Here is a 19450-nt window from a genome sequence, read left to right on the forward strand (position 1 = left end):
TCAGTAGGAATTCTCACTGTGGAAATTGTACTACTGCTTTCAGTAGTGAGTCAAAAGTCAAACATTTGATTATATGTTTTTAAAATATTTAAAACACGGTTGGAAGAGAAGACTCCACTCACTCAACCGTCTGGACACAATTACAGAACATTGAAATGGAATAAATTGCAATGAAAATGCAAGGTTATAAACATATTTTACGAAAGTAGATAATCTGCAGGCCTTTAAGAAGAAATGACTTTGTAAGAGTAAAAGGCACAACTTTTAGGCACAATTCTCTTGCAGACAACCAGCCTGCTCGTGGAGAATGTGTCTAAAACAGGACAGTTTCCAAATACGTTTTCTTTGGGATCAAGGTTTTATGAAACTGGTGATCATCAAAAGCAGTTGTATCAACATTCTCTTATTATTAAAACCAACACATTTGTTGAGTTGGTTTGCTTCTGGTCCTTCTATTACATCCGCTTCAACTAAAAAGATGTTTCATTGCTAGTGAGTTCTTCTAGATTTTCTTTACATGGAAATTACTCTGAGATTAAATATAAATACAGTTTAGCCTTGTAGTCATTTGTTCATCCACCTGAACCCGTGCCAAGGGCAGGGTAGAATCGGAAGTTTTCTCTTTCCTACTCAGGAACCACACTAACTCAGGCACATGATACACAGGGAAGGGGAACAGCAGAACCAAATCACTCAAAGTGTTGGTCAGATTATGCATCTGCTAATGGCTGTGTTCCTTCCCTGTGAAAGATGTCTACAAAGTAGCTACCGTTAAAAGTAAGATCTCTTCTGTGGTCTATTTTGTTGAATTACTTATGAAGAAAGAAAGGAAATGAGCAGTTTCACCACAATGTAAGTAGAAATATTTTAAAAGCGGGAAATGTTGTCTTATAGTACAAGGAAAACTTCCAGAATCCTCTTTTTAAAAACAGCAATAGCCTCTAATTTATCATCCACTGCTCTGCCAACCATCTGCAATCATTTTTTAAAAGCTTTCTTAAAGCATACCTAGTATTTCATTTTACTTCAATAATCTTCAGTGTGAAGACTTCTTCAAAGACACACTTTCTTACAGCTTCACTAACCTGTTTTCAACTGTCATATGAGACAAAGGAAATCAAGTAACAAAGAGAATGCAAAATGAAATAAATTACAAAAATTAAATTGGCAATAGAAAACACAGAATGATGTAACTAGTATTTTCTAAATGGCATTAATTTCACACCCATATCCTACTCTCTTTAGCTATTTCTTGTACAAACTTTTTTCCATAGCTCAAAACCACAAAGTAGAGTCATTATACGTTATAGTTTAAGACCAGATATTGACTTGGGAATCTAATTTACTTCGCCAAAATTGGAAAATCAAATTCCTCTTCCCAAATATCCCTATCCAGGGTACTACAGAAACCAACTGCTCAATAAAATTTGACTTTATGTCTTCCACCACCCTCTCCAAAATCCTACAGGCACCACTAAAGTCAGAGAGAGGGATCAAACCCACAACTCATGTTCTTTCCAAGTTACATGTAACTTTTGAACTCAGAAATGGCAGAAAATACATTTTATTCAACTTTCTCAAATTCTTACACTGCTCAGGATGAAAAACTATGTCAGAGATATCCTCACAACATCTCAGCTCTTGCAAGAAACAGGTGCCCAAATGTTTCTGTGTGCATATAACTTACAGTACTGCCTGTCAAATTCATACACCCAATACGCCAAAGAAATCCATCTCTGGATCTTGGAGAGTTCTATACTTCCTTTTTTTTTTTTTTTTTTTTTTGCATGTGCTTTCCTTTGTAGAACAGTTGTTGAAAGGAGGTTAATAGTTTCAATTCACTCTTTACTATGAACTCCAAATCTCAACCAATATGGTTGAAAAGTAACTAGTAAACACTTAAATTAATTTATATTCGGAAAGATTAGACTAAACTATACTTGCCAACTGTTCTTAAGAACGTGAAGAATTAAAATAGTAAAATCTTTCAAGTGACCACAAAGTACTGACCAAGTAACATTTACCTCACTTATCCAGCCAGTCAACAAACCTGCGTCTGTCCAATTCAAAACACAGGGATTACATTGTATCGTGCTGCTCTCAACAGATGGGCACAGCTTTACACCATAAGGGATAAAGTGGTATTAAAAAACTATCTTAAATTCTGGAATCCCAAATATTTTTGATATTCACACATCTGTCTTTAATACTGAAATAACAGTATAATAATTAGTTGAACATATTTTATACACTTTCTGAAATCCCGGCTCTGTTATGTAATGGCTGTGTAAGTAGTACAAATTACCCTGTTGGGCTTTAATATCTTCCTCTATAAAATGAGGATAATACTTAGCTGGCAGGTGAGCATTACATGAACTAACTTGTATCAAAGTGTCTCATCTTGCTATTTTCCTACACCAGACACTATTCTAGGTGCTGAGGTGTAGGTGGCAAACATGAGAAACCAGTTTCCTATCCTCACAGAGGAGGAGAAACTGGCTAAGCTGACTGAGAAGGAGACAAAGGAGGAAAACTAGACAAGCCACAGTATCATGAAAGCCTACAAAATGACGTTTTTCAAAAGGAGGGAATGTCAAAACTGTACTTCAGGAGAATGGCTGCAAAGGGGTATGAGGAGACTTTCTGAAGTAATGAAAACAGCTGTATCATGATCGAGTGGTAGTTTCACAATTGTTTACATTTGTCAAAACTCATTACATGGTACACATAAAATTGCTGATTTTTACTGTATGTTATGCTATACCTCAGTGACTCTGGTTTCTAAAAAGTGTGTATGTCATGAAAGACCATTTTTTTAAAAGGCAAGGGTTCTAGATGAAAGGATACTAAAGAGGTGTGCCAGGTGGGTGTAATGTATGGTCTTTGACTCGGCACAGAACCGAGTCAAACTGGAAATGTGAACATGGACTATATATTAAACTGCACAGTATCAGTGCTAAACGTATTTCTTTTTAAAGTGTGGTCATTTTCTTGGGCTTATGTAGGAGAATACCCCTTTTTTAGCAGATGCATATCCAGGTATTTGGGGGTAACATATAAGAATGTCTGCAATCTAGTCTCAAAGGTTCAGAAGAAAGCACACGTGAGTGTGGAGGAGAGACCAGGAGATAAGCAGATGAAGGCACAGAGTACAGGCACTCTTTTACCCTGAAGGGTAGTGGAGAAACAGGACGTGGCATTATTACAGTCTCCCCACACCAAAGGTAGTGTGAAGTCGTTCTGTGTGCTGATGGGAATGAACCGGTAGGCAAGAGGGTGACGGTGCAGGATAGAAAGGGTATCAGTGTAGGAGCAAAGTCTTTGAAACGGTGAGAGGGGCTGGGACGCAGGGTCCAAAAGGAAGGAATCACCTTAGACAATGTGGATGATGACAGTGACAAAGGGGCACAAGTGTCTATGCTGAAAATGGCCAGGCACTATTTAAAGCATTTTTCCTCAATTCTCACATCAACTCTAAGATAAAGGCATTACTAATATCTCCTTATACAGATGAGGAAGGTGAGGTACTGAAAAACTAAGTAACTTGCCCAGTGACACATACCTAATAATAGCAAACCGAGCTTTAGAATGCAATGGCGGAGACCTTCCTCCCAGCGCGACAGGGCAGGCAGGGTCTGTGCGTCTCAGAAGCAGCTGTGCTTCCGGCAGTGGCACACGAGGTAGCTCTTACACGAGTACATCTGTTTTCTCAGCGTAGCTTCTGGTGAGTTCATCAGCTGATGGGGTGGGCAGAGGGGATGTTGGGGATTTGAGAAGAGAGGGCGAGAGATTCTTGTTTCAGACAGAAGGCAAGCGAAATTACTAGGAATGACTGACAGTACTGAACGCTCCTGTGGAATTAACAGTCATAAATTTGCAGTGAATCTACTTGTCCTGACTAGAAGGTATTTTCTGGCCATTTTCAGCTGCTTGAGAGCAGGCATAAAGAGGAGAGCTGGGTTTAACTGGGGGGGGGGGGGGGATTTTACACACAAGTCGGACCTAAGGAAAAAAGAAACCAGGGTGTAAGGAGCGTTGCAAGAGAGGGGGGTGCAATCCAGGCTAGAGAAGGAGAAGTATATGACCATTACAAACGTGATCCGTGTGGAAAAAGCGGTGGGGTCGGAGGCCTGGAGACGTGAGGTCAGAGAGTAGTTGGGAGGATGGTAAGAGTACGGAGGAGTGGGATGCTTGGAGAGGGTATTTCAAGAGCAGGGCCCTTACCGAGGAGGAGGAGGTCTAGAGTGTGACCATGTGGGTGGGAGGCTGAGGGGTACAGAATAAAAGACAACAGGACTGGGGCGCCTGGGTGGCACAGTCGGTTGAGTGTCCAACTCTTGACTTCGGCTCAGGGCATGATCTCCTGGTCCTGGGATCGAGCCCCAAGTCTGGCTCCACACTCATCAGGGAGTCTGCTTCTCCCTGAGCTTGTGCACTTTCTCTAATAAATAAATCATCTTGAAAGAAAAAAGACAATGGGATCAAAAGGGGCCAGGGTGCCGGATGAGTCCTCTGTGTGGATGCCCAAGTTACAGAGAGACAGCAGGAGCGGTGCAGTCATCAGTGCAGACGGGCTAGAAGACAGCGACAAACCAGCGTAAGCAGAGTAAAGGCCGACATTATGCACTTGAAGATGTCAGGGGGACTGACGGAGAAAGAAGGAGAGATCGTTTGGAAGTTGTGGGGGGAGCAAAGATATACCCGCCCCACCTGTAGGCTCACAGGCACATAAGGTGAGGAGGCAAAACCAGATTCTAATGTGAGAAGTACCCTCAGAGCACGAAGGTGGAGGGACTGCTCAGGAAGAGACTGCGGATACAGCACGACGCTTGGCACGCGGCACATATTCAACCAGTATTTCTCGAATTTGAATCTTAACTTTTCAAATAGTTTACTATACCCTAAAAAGGAAAAAAAACTAAATTTATTTATAAAGAAATCAAAGCCAGATTAAAAAGGAAATGATCTTCTAATGATTGTATTTTTCAAATCCATGAAAGGCTCATTTTCAAAAATTAGCCCCCTGGCCAAGATCAACAGAGTCCGACAGCATCTTATTGTTTTTGGCTTAGTAAATACGGAAAGCTCACTGTCATAAAATAAAACCAGGCATTCTCTTGCCTAAGAATTCAATATCAGAACAAAATTAAGTGAACTCTGTCTTGTTCAAGTTTAGATAATAGCCCTTCTGAGCATAAGCTGATCAGAACTCAAATCTATTATGGTTCAAGCAGAGAAACCTAGGAACCTATGAAATAAGAATAAATGATATTTCCTAAACATATTCTTTGGAGTGCAATACAGTACACTCTGGAATATACTGTCCTTCTTGAAGTAGTCGTAGGGCTGCTCCATGAAAGCTTTGGGGTATGCCTTTCCTGAAGGAAGATAAGTTCTTCTCAATGTTACAGTTTTTGTTTTTTTTAAATTTGTTCTAAATGTCTTTGTAAGACTAAGAAAATGTCATAATTCTGGGGCGCCTGGGTGGCATAGCGGTTAAGCGTCTGCCTTCGGCTCAGGGCGTGATCCCGGCGTTATGGGATCGAGCCCCACATCAGGCTCCTCCACTAGGAGCCTGCTTCTTCCTCTCCCACTCCCCCTGCTTGTGTTCCCTCTCTCGCTGGCTGTCTCTATCTCTGTCGAATAAATAAATAAAATCTTAAAAAAAAAAAAAGAAAATGTCATAATTCTTTTATGCTTTACCAAAACAGATGCTTTCTTTTCTATCTATAAAGCTACCTCGGGGAGCCTGGGTGGCTCAGGTGGTTAAGTGTCTGACTCTATTTCAGCTCAGGTCATGATCTCAGGGTCGTGAGATTGAGCCCCACATAGGGTTCTGCACTCAGTGGGGAGGTCTGCTTGAGATTCTCTCTCTCCGCCTCCCTCTGCCCTCCCCCTGCACATGTGCCCGCATACACACACACTCTCTCTAAAATAAATAAATCAATCTTTAAAAAAAAAAAAAAAGCTACCTTCTAATCCCCCCCTTTTTTTTTTCAGAGAGGGAAGGTGGAGAGGGGCAGAGGGAGAGGGAGAGAGCTAATCTTAAGCAGGCTCCATCCTAGGCAGGGCTCGATCTCACAACCCTGAGATCATGACCTCCTAAGCGTTTCTTTTTTTTCTTAAGATTTTATTTGTTGATCTTATTTTAGAGAGCGAACTTGAACAGGACAGGGCAAAGGGAGAGAATCTCAAGGAGACTCTGAGCTGGGCATGGAGGCCAATGTGGGGCTCGACCCCATGATCTCAGGAGATCATGACGTGAGCCAAAACCAAGAGCCAGACACTCAACCAACTGAGCCCTGCAGGTGTCCCTATGACCTCTAAGCATTTCTAATAAGCAGTCTGCATACAGCTCAACAAAACTCTACAGTCCTCTATGGTCTTAAAATGTAAAATGAATACCTAATATTTTTTCTCTAAGACTAAATTTTATTGGAATTTATCTAGAATCCCAGTTTTTTGTGTTTTTTTTTAATATAATTTTATTTGGTTGTTTAACTATGATCATCAATCAGAATGTGGACTGGTTCACCTGCAGGTTAGTTCAAAAGGCTTTTCACTTTGGGGCTTATTTATAAACTATGAGGTTCTTACTATTAGATAGAAAATGTACTGGGAGTTCCATTATACCAGATAAACGAACTTGAGAAGGATAGCCAATCCTCCTAGTTTCATTAGAGCCTAACATGATGTGTCAGAGAAAGCAGTCAGTCAACCATATACACTGTGCTCACTGACAACACACGGCTGGCACTGGGAGTAAGAGATTTCTCTTTTCCATGAAGAACCCAGCTGGAAGCAATCTCTCCTTTACTAAATTTCTTTACTACTTTGTATATTCCTTATGGGACCTTCTCTTTGGAGTACAGTGATTTCTGGGCTTATTTTTCTTTCTAGATTATAAGCAAGATGCCTTAACATCCTTAGATGGTCTCAAGGTATTACAGCGTTATTTGTAATTCATGTAATACCCAGCACTAGTAGGAGAACAAAATGCAATGGTAACACTATCAATTCCAAATTCATCAGTAGTATGGACTAAACAGGCTTGTGATGCTTTGTCTGGAAATCATGTCACCATTTACACAATACAGGAAACTGCTTTGAGTTCCCAAAACCCAACTTACAAATTCACTCTCAGAACCCAGCAGGGAATATACTATATGTAAAACCAGAAAGGCTACAGTAAGTCTGTACAGCAGTCAAGATGCTAACTTCTCCGATTTTGTAAACAAGAGAATTTTTCCTCTTAAAAATAGAGTAATTTTAAAAGTAACTTTAAATGAAATCTGTAATTTTTAAAAGTTATTTTTAAAGAGAGTATAGGAATTTAAAAATAAATCTGTGAAAAAAATGGGAAATGTTTCAAAATTAACGCATGGATATATATCTGACCGACCACTTTAAATGTCTTTTGGTTAATCCAGAGAATAGTGGTTAAACAAAGCAATCTTACGTCATTCATAAACCCAAATTTCAACTTACCATTTATGTTTATTGCTGGTAATACTATTGACATCTTTGGTCTTGTGGTCTTGTTGTGGGTAGTGGCCGGTAACAGCAGGTGATCCTAAGAATAACAGAGAACAACGTGTTATAACAACTGGCTTAGTCTTCTAATGGGCACAAATCAGTTTCTAAGATGCCAACGTTTCATTGAGATCATAAACAAAAATGACATTTTTTTATTTTAACTTGGCTTAGAAGTAATTAGCTACAAATCATCTTACGATTTACTGAGTGTCTCTCATTACCAGGTGCTATGGGGTATTCTTGGAATACTCCCAGGTTCTGAAACATACATGCTGTGGTATACTGCAAAGAGTACTGGTCAAGGAATCCAGACAGAAGGACTGTAATTCTAGATCTACCACTAATCGCTGTATGATCTGGGTCTATTTCCAGTCCTGTAAAATGAGGGGGCTAGACTAGGTAATATCACAAGATACTGAAATTATCTATCCAGTACAGTCATTTTCACTTTTTTTTTTTTTAAGAGGAGGAACATTTCTGCCCCCCCCCCAATTCTGATTACAAATTACTAATACATAAAATAGAGATTCTGTTTGCAAACTGCCTTAATGCCAGAGTCTGGAACTTTGCCTGCTTAGCCTCCCCTTCTCCCTTGAAGCAATCACAGCGTTAGATTTCTTTTGGTAAGCAATAAGTATATACTAAAGAAGAGGTATAGTTCTTGCCCTTAAAAAGCATACAGTTCAATGGAAGAATTAAAACAATTATAAATGCACGTCTAGCACAATTATAAAGTTCCAAATGTAATACTGCCAACTTTTGATCATCTGTAAGTGACCCGTGGCATCTGAGGGTTCTGGTTTCCAACCACATACATACTGAAAGTAAGATGAGCCAAGAGGAGTCTGGCTTCAAAAAAGGGGGGGGGTATGTGTGTTTTGGAAAAGGTATGTACGACTGTACGTATTCCAAAGCTGATTATAAATGACTTATGACTTTGATATGAACTACTGTTTAAACATCAATAACTCCTTTTTCCTAGCAAAAACATAGGAATCGTCACAGCAAAAAGAAAAAAACAAACCATATATTAGTGTTTCCACTTAAGGGAGCATGGTTAAACTGAGATAGAACTGAACCTGATATTAACCCCCTTGCTTCCCTCTCTTGCTCCTCTGCCCCCTTGCTTCATCACTCATTCAGCAAACTTGCTACAGGGAAGGACTCATTACAAGGAGGATTTAACACAGCTGAAGGTAATAAAAATTCAATGCAACTTAGTTCAAAGGTCAGTGTAATTACAAAATGCAATTATCAGCAAACTGAAGGAAAAAATCTAGAATGCAAAAAACTGAAATGAATACACATGAACAGAACTGTATAGAAAACATTTCCAGTAACAGCTTGTCCTTTGTTTTAACTCAAGGCAGCGTTTCCGTGAGAAGAGATTTTTTTTTTTTTTAAAGTGGGAGGAAAGATGAGTGAAGTTGTTCTGTTAGAATTCCAGCATTGCAGCATGGGAGATTTTTTTTTTTAAGTGCATTGTTAGACAAAAAGATCACACATTTCTCAGTAAGATAACATAATATAACCAAGAAAAAACAAAATTTCCTGATCTTCATGCCATGAAAATTATAAATAGCTTAATTCCTATAATTAAAATACTGCTTCAGGGTCCCCAAAATTGAATGAGAAAACAAACCAACAAACTTGCAAGCCCCAAATTAAAGCTACTGTAAAAACAAACACACTGAGATTCCATTGGTCATGGGTTAAGGTCAGGCTCAGACTTAAATCTGAGTTTCCTGCTAAGATCTAGATGCCACACTAAACGTTGTTTTTAAACATGATTTTCTGAACAGAATGTCTCCTACTTTCTTTCTTCATTAAATTTCAAACAAAGTAGTTACTTTTGCAGGAGAAAGCCAAAAAACACATTATATTTATGAAAAAGGAGAATCACATCTTGAATGCATAAAAATTATTACAGTTAACCAGCCTTACCGCTAAAGTTTGCAAACTGCGGAGGGTGGGGGGCAGGGAGGAGACCCGGAATTTAAAGTGCTTGTTTGGGGCGCCTGGGTGGCTCAGTTGGTTAAGTGTCTGCCTTCAGCTCAGGTCATGATCCCAGGGTCCTGGTATCGAGTCCCACATCGGGCTCCCTGCTCAGTGTGGAGTCTGCTTCTCCCTCTACCCCAACCCCTGCTCATGTTTGCTCTCTCTTTTGTTTTTTCTCTCTCTCTCTCTCAAATTTTTTAAAAAACTCTTTAAACTGCTTGTTTACCACAGAACTGCAGAGAATCAAAGCCAGTATACTACGAATTCTAACAGTACTTATATTAAAAAATAATTTATACACACAAACATCTGGGAGAGTGTCGTTGATTCATTTAACATTTACTTTCACTTCCTCAAATTAAATGCTCCTTGCTGTAACAGTGACTGAATCACTTTTTTCTCCCCAACTGTGTTCATCTCACTCCTTTTTAGCATATTAATTCTATTAGTGATGTTTTCAGAAACAAACAAGCTTTATTTTGGCACTGTTGCTGAAATCTATGTCACTAGTTTTAGGATATCTCCAAATGCACTCCTGAAAAGCCTCTATAGGACTGAGATACCATGGGATATCTTCAGGGAGGAAACTTTGTGGACAGAGTCCACATTGTTATTTTTATTCCCAGAAGAAGTCAGAGAAACACTGGTCGGAAAACACCAAAGCATTTCACTGTGAGAATAAAACAGTTTTCCAATGTTACACAACATCGTGCATGAGAAAATCTGCTATTTTCATACAATTCTCCCAATCCCCTTCTCCACGCACTTTGTTAGAAGAAAACCAAAATATTAGTGCATAATGCAGCATCCAAAATTACGTTTCTTCTCTTTTTGAGAGGGCTAAAGCACTGGAGACTAACCTATCAAAAGAACAGGACATTTTGCTCAGCTGAAGGTTGAAATGGTAATTCACAATAAAATTAAGGTCCCAGTAAGTGTTGTCTAATGTTGATTCTACATATCCGTGTAGAGTGGAAACTGACCTCAAACTCAACGGACTGCTGAGATTGAATGACCCTTCCTACTTCCCTCTAAAACTTACTGAAGACCACAGCACAAGTGAATATTCGTGACTGGTTGTGTTTTTCCTCCCCAAAACTACTTTTGCTAATTGTATTTGTCAGGGTAACTGTGTAATTTGAAAGAATTTAGGGAAACTGGGGGTGCCTGAGTGGCGCCATCAGCTAAGCATCAGACTCTCGGTTTTGGCTCAGGTAATGATCTCAGGGACTCGAGACTGAGCCCCAGGTTGGGCTCCAAACTCAGTGCGGAATCCACTTGAGATTCTCTCTCCCTCTCCCTCTGCCCCTCCTGCTCATGCTTCCCCTCTCTCTCAAATAAATAAATAAATTTTTAAAAAAATATTAGGGAAATTGATTAAAAAAATGTGTGAAAAGGAAAACAAGATTTAATAAAAGTGAATAGTATAAAAAATTCACTCATTCCAAGACAACCATAAAAGACTGAGAAAAAAACATACTAGTCTGCATTCAAATTGCTTAAAAATATCTTAAAATTCTTAATCTAATTTAGAGTAAGAGTAACCAATACTGGAAATTATGGTTGATGCATTGTGAGTGTAGTTTGTGTTGAAAGGCAACTATGGAACTGTCCTAGATCTGGACTCAAACAAAAGGTGTTGGCCAAACACCAAACTTGGCAAACAAGTCCACATTTATATAATTAAATGAAATAAATTTAAAATATACGTATTATTTTGATGATCTTCTGCTTTAACCAATTTTGTTACTACATAGATCATCCAGTAGTCTCTACTATACTAGGTTAGACAGCTTATCTTGTTTTAGGAAACTCTGACCTAAGGCTGGGGTCCCATATCTTTGATAGAAAGGAATGTATTTAATATCTAATGATGTTTCCTGGGCAATGAGGGAAACAGTCTACAACAGGCTGCACTCTGACACGGAACAGCTTTTATCTGGATCAACATGGGCCTCTATTTGTCAAATTTTGCATGTCAGGCGCGTATTAACAACGACTTAACATTTTATATTTGGTCCATATCCACTGGATTCCAGAGATGGGCTTGGTTTTTCAAAATAAAACCGTTAAAACCAGATCAAAAATCAAAAGCATCTATCCTCATTTTAAAAATAGTTTTGCATAATTTTTTTCTCATCTATGTTCCCATCCTGGAGAGCTCTTGTTTTCTATCACTCTATCTCATTTATCTCATGAAGTCTCTGGCAAGCGACCGAACTAAGTGAAGGGCGTATCAAAGCTTGGAAATAGGACAGCCAAAGCAGCAACGAGGAGGCCTTCCAAAGCTCTTTATCAAAGTCAAACATTCTGAATTTATGTGTCTGCTAAGAACTGTATTAATTGTTGATCAGAAATCAAATGTGTCCAAACATGAAAGCAACTGAAAAGCAAAGACAATTAAGACACTTGAAATCATTAAAATACACAAATACACACAGTGACATATCCTAAAAAAAATGTAAAGAAAAAACAGTTAGAGGTAGTAAAACTAAGTAGAATGTGATTTAATCATTTAAAAAGTCTATTAAAATGTCTATGATGTAGGGCTTCCCATTATAGTATAAACATAAGCTAAGTACATTACTCACCCCCAACCTAGAAATAGTTAATATAAACAGCTAATATGAATGCAGTATTTGTGCCACTAACGTACGCAATAAAACTACAGACCAATAAAAGGAAATGTAAAGCTTGCATGAGCACCATTACTATGCACAGCAGCCAGAGGAAGAATAAATCAAAACTATTAGTGCACAACAGCTGGCTCGAGAGGGAGCCAAGGCTTACATTTCACAAGAGCAAAATTTTGACACTACGTTCAAACCTGATAAATGCTGCCAGGGTCACCAGAGGAAAGATTAGCTTGAAATCCTAGTAAGTACAAACTCATTTTGCTTGAAGATACGGTTCTCATATCAAACTCTGTGGGAGTCTCCAAGCCCTCCCAACTGACTCTGACCTCCCCTTTTACTTGCACAAAAATGTGTAAGGTTGTACCATACAAAACTGTCATTTTTTGTGGGTCAAATATCAGTAATTTCATAAAGTTCAACCTAACAGTTATTATATATGCCTCTCTTTTTTAAAAATAATTTAAAAGAGACCCAATATGGGGCCCGAACACACAACCCCTAAATCAAGAGTTGCATGATCTACTGACTGAGCCAGCCAGGTACCCTGATCTGCCTCTCTAAGATTTATTTATTTGAGAGAGAGAGAGAGCGCGCGCACGTACGCACACACACGAGCGAGCAGGAGGAGGGACAGAGGGAGAAGCAGACTCCCTGATGGGCAAGGAGCCAGTGGGCTAATCCCAGGACCCTGAGATCATGACCCGGGCCTAAGTCAGCCCCTTAACCTACCAAACCACCCAGGTACCCCGCCTCTCTTTTTTAAAAGTAGAATTAATTTGGAGTTTCTTGGTCAACATGGTTTCTTGTAAATACTTTCCCAAGGATACGACAGTAGCTTCCAAATCATTCTTCTCTCTTAATGAGAGTTTGCAGGGAAAGTGTTTCTAAACCAGGTCAGGACTGTTTTCCCTAGAGAAAGAACTTCGACAAAATGCTGGTTATGTGCTTTGAACAGGGTTCAGGCCAGCAAGTCTTTGACCCCGTACTTCATATTACTCCATTCAATAACTCAAGTTAATCAAGTTCAAAACTTTGTCAGCTCTAATACAGAGTTTTTCAAAAGCTGCACAGTGTGTGATTTAGGGAAATAGAGTAGGACCCCTGAAACTTGCTCTCAATCGTCATTTTTGTTGAGTGCCAACAGTGTGGCAATCCAAAATAATGTCTTAAGGAAAAAGATCAAACACTGAATGCATGAAGAGTTTAACCGTAGGCGTTTGTCAGACATAATGTTTACAAGATGTTTCATTTTAGAGAATTCACTTTGCTCAGGACTACTGGTAGGAAGTGAATTTCCTGAAGACCGCACTGCATCCTACGGATCGGCTACCAGAGTAACCGCGCAGAGTGGGGAGGGAGGAGGTGGGTCTACAGCAAACTGAGCCAACGAGTTTTCTGATAAAAGATATTATTAGGAAACACTTCAAAGAAGCTGTTAAATACAGAATCTAAGAAAATTATTTTACTTTTTGTTGTAAAAAATGGGGAAAATGCTGGGTTGAGACAAAAATTAATTTTTTAAAGTTCTAGGCAGAAACTACAAAAATGGTATAAACTTGTGTAACAGCAGTCTCAAATGTGTGTGTGTGTGTGTGTGTGTGTGTGTGTGTGTGTGTGTAACTGTCACAGCAGCGAAGAAGGGAACGCAGGGAGATACTATTCTAGCTGACTCCTTTGTATCAATGATGCTACAACTTTTTTGGGGGGGGGGAGGCACCCTACTTACTTTATATTTCTAAAGTTATCTTTCCTGCATGGTTCTGTGTCTGGATATTCCTCCACTCTCCACTAAAGATCTTGATCTTTTCTCCAAAGTGATTTTGCTCTTGGTTTCACACAAACAAACAGAAAGGACTATAAAATATCCCTACAGTGCATTTTAGGAAAGACTGGTTTCGACAAGGCAAACAACCACGTGGGGGGAAAAAAAACAACTCCCTTAAAGTTTCTTTTAAATGTAATCTGCAATAATCTGGTTTTTCTCCTTTAGTGGACAGATTTTCTCTTGAGATCTTGGGTTAGCAAGACAGCCAAACTGGACACTTGGTCCACACTGGAAGCTGAGCTTTATTGCCAGCTACGATCCTCACTAAGGACGGAGGTATGCTGTTCTATAGACTTGTTCCAAAGAGTTCAGGAGAGTTCTCTCTTCATATCACAAACGGTATACTTTCCAGAACCTAGCACATTCTCTGCATTCTCATCAGAAACAGAACAGCAAGTTCTCAGTTTCCATTCAGTTTTAAAGTGAAGTTTGGCATACAATGCATTTGTGGGAAAGGAAGGAAAATTCTGTTTTCACTCTTTGGTCAAGTATTCTTTAAGAAAGGATTTCAACTAAATTTCAGCTAGTGATGGCTCAAAAGGCATGCTAAGGGATCACAGTATCAATTTTAAGTTCTGTAATAATTAGTTACCATTCAGAAAGCATTTCATCTTATGGCCAAAGGAAGCCAAGTTCAGAAGTCAGCATATTGACAGTAAGAGGTCTTGAAACAGAAGTTCTTAACAACGGATCCATATCAGAATCATCTACAGGTCTTCATAATGCAAACACCCAGGTTCTCCACCCCCTAACAAAATTGATAAGGTAAGTCTGAGATGGGCCAAAATTTGGCAGGGATCTCTGGGAATTCTGATGTAGACAGCGTGAGGATGCCGCTTTCACAAGCACTGGCCAGCAAGGCACAGACAGAGACTACGAGGAGACTGGGCTCCGGAGCCAGACTGCCGGGGTTTGAATTCTGCCTCTGACACCCCCATTTCTAGCTGTAGGATCTGGAGCAAGTTCCTTGATCTCTCTGTGCCCTGGTTTTCTCATCAGTAAAACAAGGACAGTAACAATACACAGTGTACAGATTGTTCATAAAGATTAAACAAGATAATTCTTTAAAGCACTTGGAACAGTGAGTGACAGGCAAGTAAAAAGCATTACTTTAAGTATTCAGTAATTTTTTAAAAAAAGGACCAAAAAGTTTGAGGTCAGAGAAGTCCTTCAGAAAATGTAACACGTAGCACAACCAGGGACACGGACACTGTTGATCAGCGTTCTTCCATCCCACCTGGTGGCTGAGAGCCACTGTTTCCCTGCCGATGACAAGCACTCACTCCCCATCCAAATTCTGAGCCTAGAAATTAAAGCTCTTTATACTCTGATCCCTTCCTGATCTGGCCTCTTTCCACCATGATCTCTCCCTCTTCCTTTTCACAAACACTACTGCCAACTGTCAGAGAAATTCTCTATAAATTCAACCAAGAGAACAAGATACCCTCACATTTAATTTTCTTTAATTTAAAAGACGGGGGGAAATAATTGAAGCACAAGTATTCAGCGTTTCTACTCTATCTCTGCTTTTTCTAAGGATTTTTTTTCAAGTGCTGCTGGATTGCATGTATGGTAGGGGTGAGGTTACAGATGGAGAGGAGAGTTGGAAGAAGCTAATTTTTTTTTTTTTAAGGTATGAGTTATTAGCAGGGAAGAAGGGTCTTGAAGCTGGAAGAGTGGAAAGGAGGTGGACAGAGAGGACTAGCCTGAGCTGTGGCCTCTGTGTGAAGATAGAGGAGAGAGAGGAGGCAGTGACTCTGGTGTGTGGGAGGTGGGGGTGGGGCGAGAGGATACTGCTGCTGTTTTATTTAATATCCCCCGTGTGGTATCTTCAAGAGACGTCATTAAAGGCCTTACATTACTTACCAAGTTTATGAGGTTTGGGATTTGTATTTATTTTTTTAAAAGTAGGCTCAACACCCATCGTGGAGCCCAATGTGGGGCTTGAACTCACAATCCTGAGATCAAGACCTGAGCTGATATCGAGTCGGACACTTAACCAACTGAGCCACCCAGGCACCCCGATTTGTATTTCTTACAGATTTGTCGCCATGTCAAAATCAGGGAAAGCTGATTCTTGAAAAAGAGCAAGCTGAGGTTGCTGGAGGGGAGGCGGGTGGGGGGATGGGGTGACTAGGCGACGGGCATTAAGGAGGGCACGTGATAGAACGAGCACTGCGTGTTACGTCCAACTGATGAATCGCTGACCTCTGCCTCTGAAACTAGGAATACGCGATAGAGTAACTGAATTTGAATTAAAAAAAAAAAGAGTTAACCCTAAAAAAGGGGGGGACAAGCAAAAAAGTCCAGTTCTACTTAAATTACACAGGGTCTTTTCTTCTGTGGAGACTTCATAATGGTCTTCTGGCAGAGAAGCACCTTTAAAAATAAAATTAAATCCTAGTACCAAAACAAAAAGAAAAACAAATCCCAACGCAACAAAACAAAAATCCAACAAAAAAAGAGTTCTCAAAGGCCTAATTTTTGAAGAATTTGGGCAGCCGCTAACTGTACAACACATGCCTTCCTCTGCTTCGCTCCACTGCCATATCTCCCAGCCCTCCCAACCCCCAGCCTGGCCCAGCCGCCCAGCAGCTGTTGCGGCCCAAACACCTCCCCACCACTCCTCAACCCGGTTTGCTCTTCTGCCTGTATTTTCCCACCGTACTTCCTCCCCCCAGGGTCACAGCTACTCCTGACATCCCTCCAGGTCTGAGACCAATGTCACTCCTAGAAATGTGCTACCACAAGGTACAGCAGTGTTGCCTCCACTTTCTTCTGGGCGTGTGACCAGCCTGCCATCATAAATCCCAATGTTACAGAGTCCGGAGAAGATATGGGGAGAGAGGAGGACACTTAGGGGCCTACATACTAGAAGGTACAGAGCAGGAGAGATCAAAGCCAAGTTTTTAATTTGATACTCCTGATATTTAATATCAGTAAGTAAGCCATGGAGTACATGCCTGAGTTCACAAAATCATTTTCATTTTGGTTATGTGACTTTGAAATTAGTTTCCCTAAACCTTTAAGATTTAGTACTTAGTTTTTATAGTACTGGCTGTTGGTTTTGGCTGCCCAGCATTTGAATATCTTGTCTACTTGTGGGTTTTTTTGAGGGGAAAATGTCTAACTGCAGAAGCCTGAAGGGGACAGACATAACTTCTCTCCCAGCTCTCCGGCAACTAGGACACGGACATGTGACCTAAGCCTGGCCAATCAGATACTCCCCTAAAATTCAAAGTCTTGGGCAACAGTGAATAAAGATTCAGATTTAGATTCACTGCAGCAATGGGAGCATGCCACTGGCAGCGAGGCTAGTGGCTGTGGGGGAAGCCAGTGACACCTGTCCTAACCCAACTTCTTGAGCTGAGACAGTGACTGTGCTCTTGGCTGTGTGGCCTTCTTTGGTTCCCATCATTGTTCTGGGCTGAGTTCGCCAGTATTCGCATGGAGTCTTGTGAACTAAAAACAGCCTTCCATTAAATTCCTTTCCTGTAATGTAAGCAGTTTCTGCTTTAACTTAAGTTATAGTACGTTTCTGTTGTTTACAACCAAGAACCATTCCTGGCATGATACTGAAATTCCATTTCTGACATATTTGATATTGCTGGTCAGTGTCCGACCTAACATTTCCCCCAAAAGGCCAATTTTAATCAGATTAATCCCATGGCATTATTTTAGCTAAATAAAACAGATTGAGTCATAAGTCAATGGATTCCCGTATCTCCCATTTGATCCCTAAAGTAATGAAAATTGGCTCTGTCACCAGCATTCTAACTGCAACTGTCCTTATAAAGACTCTAATTGTCAGGCCCATTGCTTTTATCCAGTGCTCACCCTACTTTCTCCCGCAGCTGCTGACGCTCTCAGCTCCTCCTCCAACTCTTAGTTCTCATTTTCTCTCAAGGGTTTTTTTTTTTCCTCTTTTTGCTATCTTCTCTTCCACCCACATCACACATTAAATATTGGGGTTTCTCAGAGGCAAATCTTTTTCTTCTTTTTGGATTTTCATCTAGTTACATAATTCGAAATATATGTTAGACTCAAACCTCTCAAACCTTAACTGAAGAGCCATACTTACAAACACTTACTAAATATTTCCACTGGAACACTCTACAGCTTCTTAAGCTGATTTATCTTCCTCCTGGGTTTCCGATTTTAATTAACTTCATCAATTTCTATTTAGTTGTCCAAATAGAAACCTAGAATGATCATGGACTCCTCCATTCTTCTTACCTTCAACACTAAATATACCCCTTTCTTATTCCCAAGTGTAAGTCCATATTAGCTCTTCTCATACACCCGTATTCACTCCCTGGTAATCTCATTTAGTCTCAGGGTTTTAAATATTATCTGCATGCTGATGACTCCCAAATTTGTATTTCTAGCCCATCTCACACCCTTGGCCTTGACTCCTATATCCAACCAACTGCCTACTCAAAACACTCACCTGCATCTCTCAGAGTTGAGAGATCCAGAACGAAGTTCCTGATCTACCTCTTAAATGTGCTTCTCCTGGTGTTTCCCATCTCAGTGGCAATGTCATTCTCCTCAGACACTCAGGCCAAAAATCCTGGAGTATTCTTCTCGTACTCCCTACACAATCTATTAGTGAAACCTATCGATTCTGCCTTTCAAATACATCCAGAGTGGAACCATCCGTCCAAGCCATCACTACTGTCTGTATAATGACAACAGCCTCAATGGTCTGTCTGCTTCTGCTCTTTCTTCCTTCAAGGCTGTCCTCACGACAGCAACCACAAGGATCCTGCTAAAATGTATACTGAAATGTGCCAATGACTTCCAGCCTCGGAGTAAAATCAAGATAACCTCAATGGCCTTTAAGGCTGGATATGTTTAACCCAGCTACTTAACTCTCTAACATCATCTTCCATGGTTCTTGCCCCTATTTATTCTGCTTCTGCTGCCACAGCCTCCTTTCTCGTTCCTCACATAATACCAAGCATGTCCTTGCTTCAGGGCCTTTGTACTTGCTGTTCCCCCTGGAATATGAGCACGGAGTCTGTTTGTCCCTCTCCCTCTGCTCCTCTTCTCTCTCTCTCAAACAAATAAAATCTCTAAGAAAAGAAAAAGAAAGTTCAGAGCACCCAACTCGAAAATATGCTCATCAGAAACAATAACATGAAGAAAGAAAGAAAGAAAGAAAGAAAGAAAGAAAGAAAGATAGATAGATAGATGAGGAGTACAACGGGAGGAAATCACACTAACTGGAAATCATTTCCTCTCTTCCTCAGAGTTCAGCTGCTAAGCAGATGCCCCCTAAGAAACAGAAGCCATCAGTTTAAGATACTGCTCACCACTTACCTTTGGAAACACTCAGAACAACGTAATAAAATCTATGCGGCTCCATCAAAAAAACTACTAGAACTGATGAATGAATTCAGTAAAGTTACAGGATACAAAATCAATGTGCGGCAATCTGTTGCATTTCTAC

General features: G+C 40.2%; 1 protein-coding gene across 7 annotated transcripts in view; it reads right to left on the reverse strand.

The window, feature by feature from the left end:
- The window catches only part of ATF6 (activating transcription factor 6), a 199173-nt gene that overhangs the window by 47510 nt on the left and 132213 nt on the right, over positions 1-19450 (reverse strand). For all 7 annotated transcript variants that reach the window (XM_057315676.1, XM_057315681.1, XM_057315678.1 and 4 more), the window contains one exon: positions 7489-7573. In XM_057315676.1, coding sequence (XP_057171659.1) covers positions 7489-7573 — 85 coding nt within the window. The remainder of the gene's footprint in view (positions 1-7488; positions 7574-19450) is intronic.

This window comes from Ursus arctos, unplaced genomic scaffold (genome assembly GCF_023065955.2).
Source record: "Ursus arctos isolate Adak ecotype North America unplaced genomic scaffold, UrsArc2.0 scaffold_2, whole genome shotgun sequence".
Taxonomy (NCBI): Eukaryota; Metazoa; Chordata; class Mammalia; order Carnivora; family Ursidae; genus Ursus; species Ursus arctos.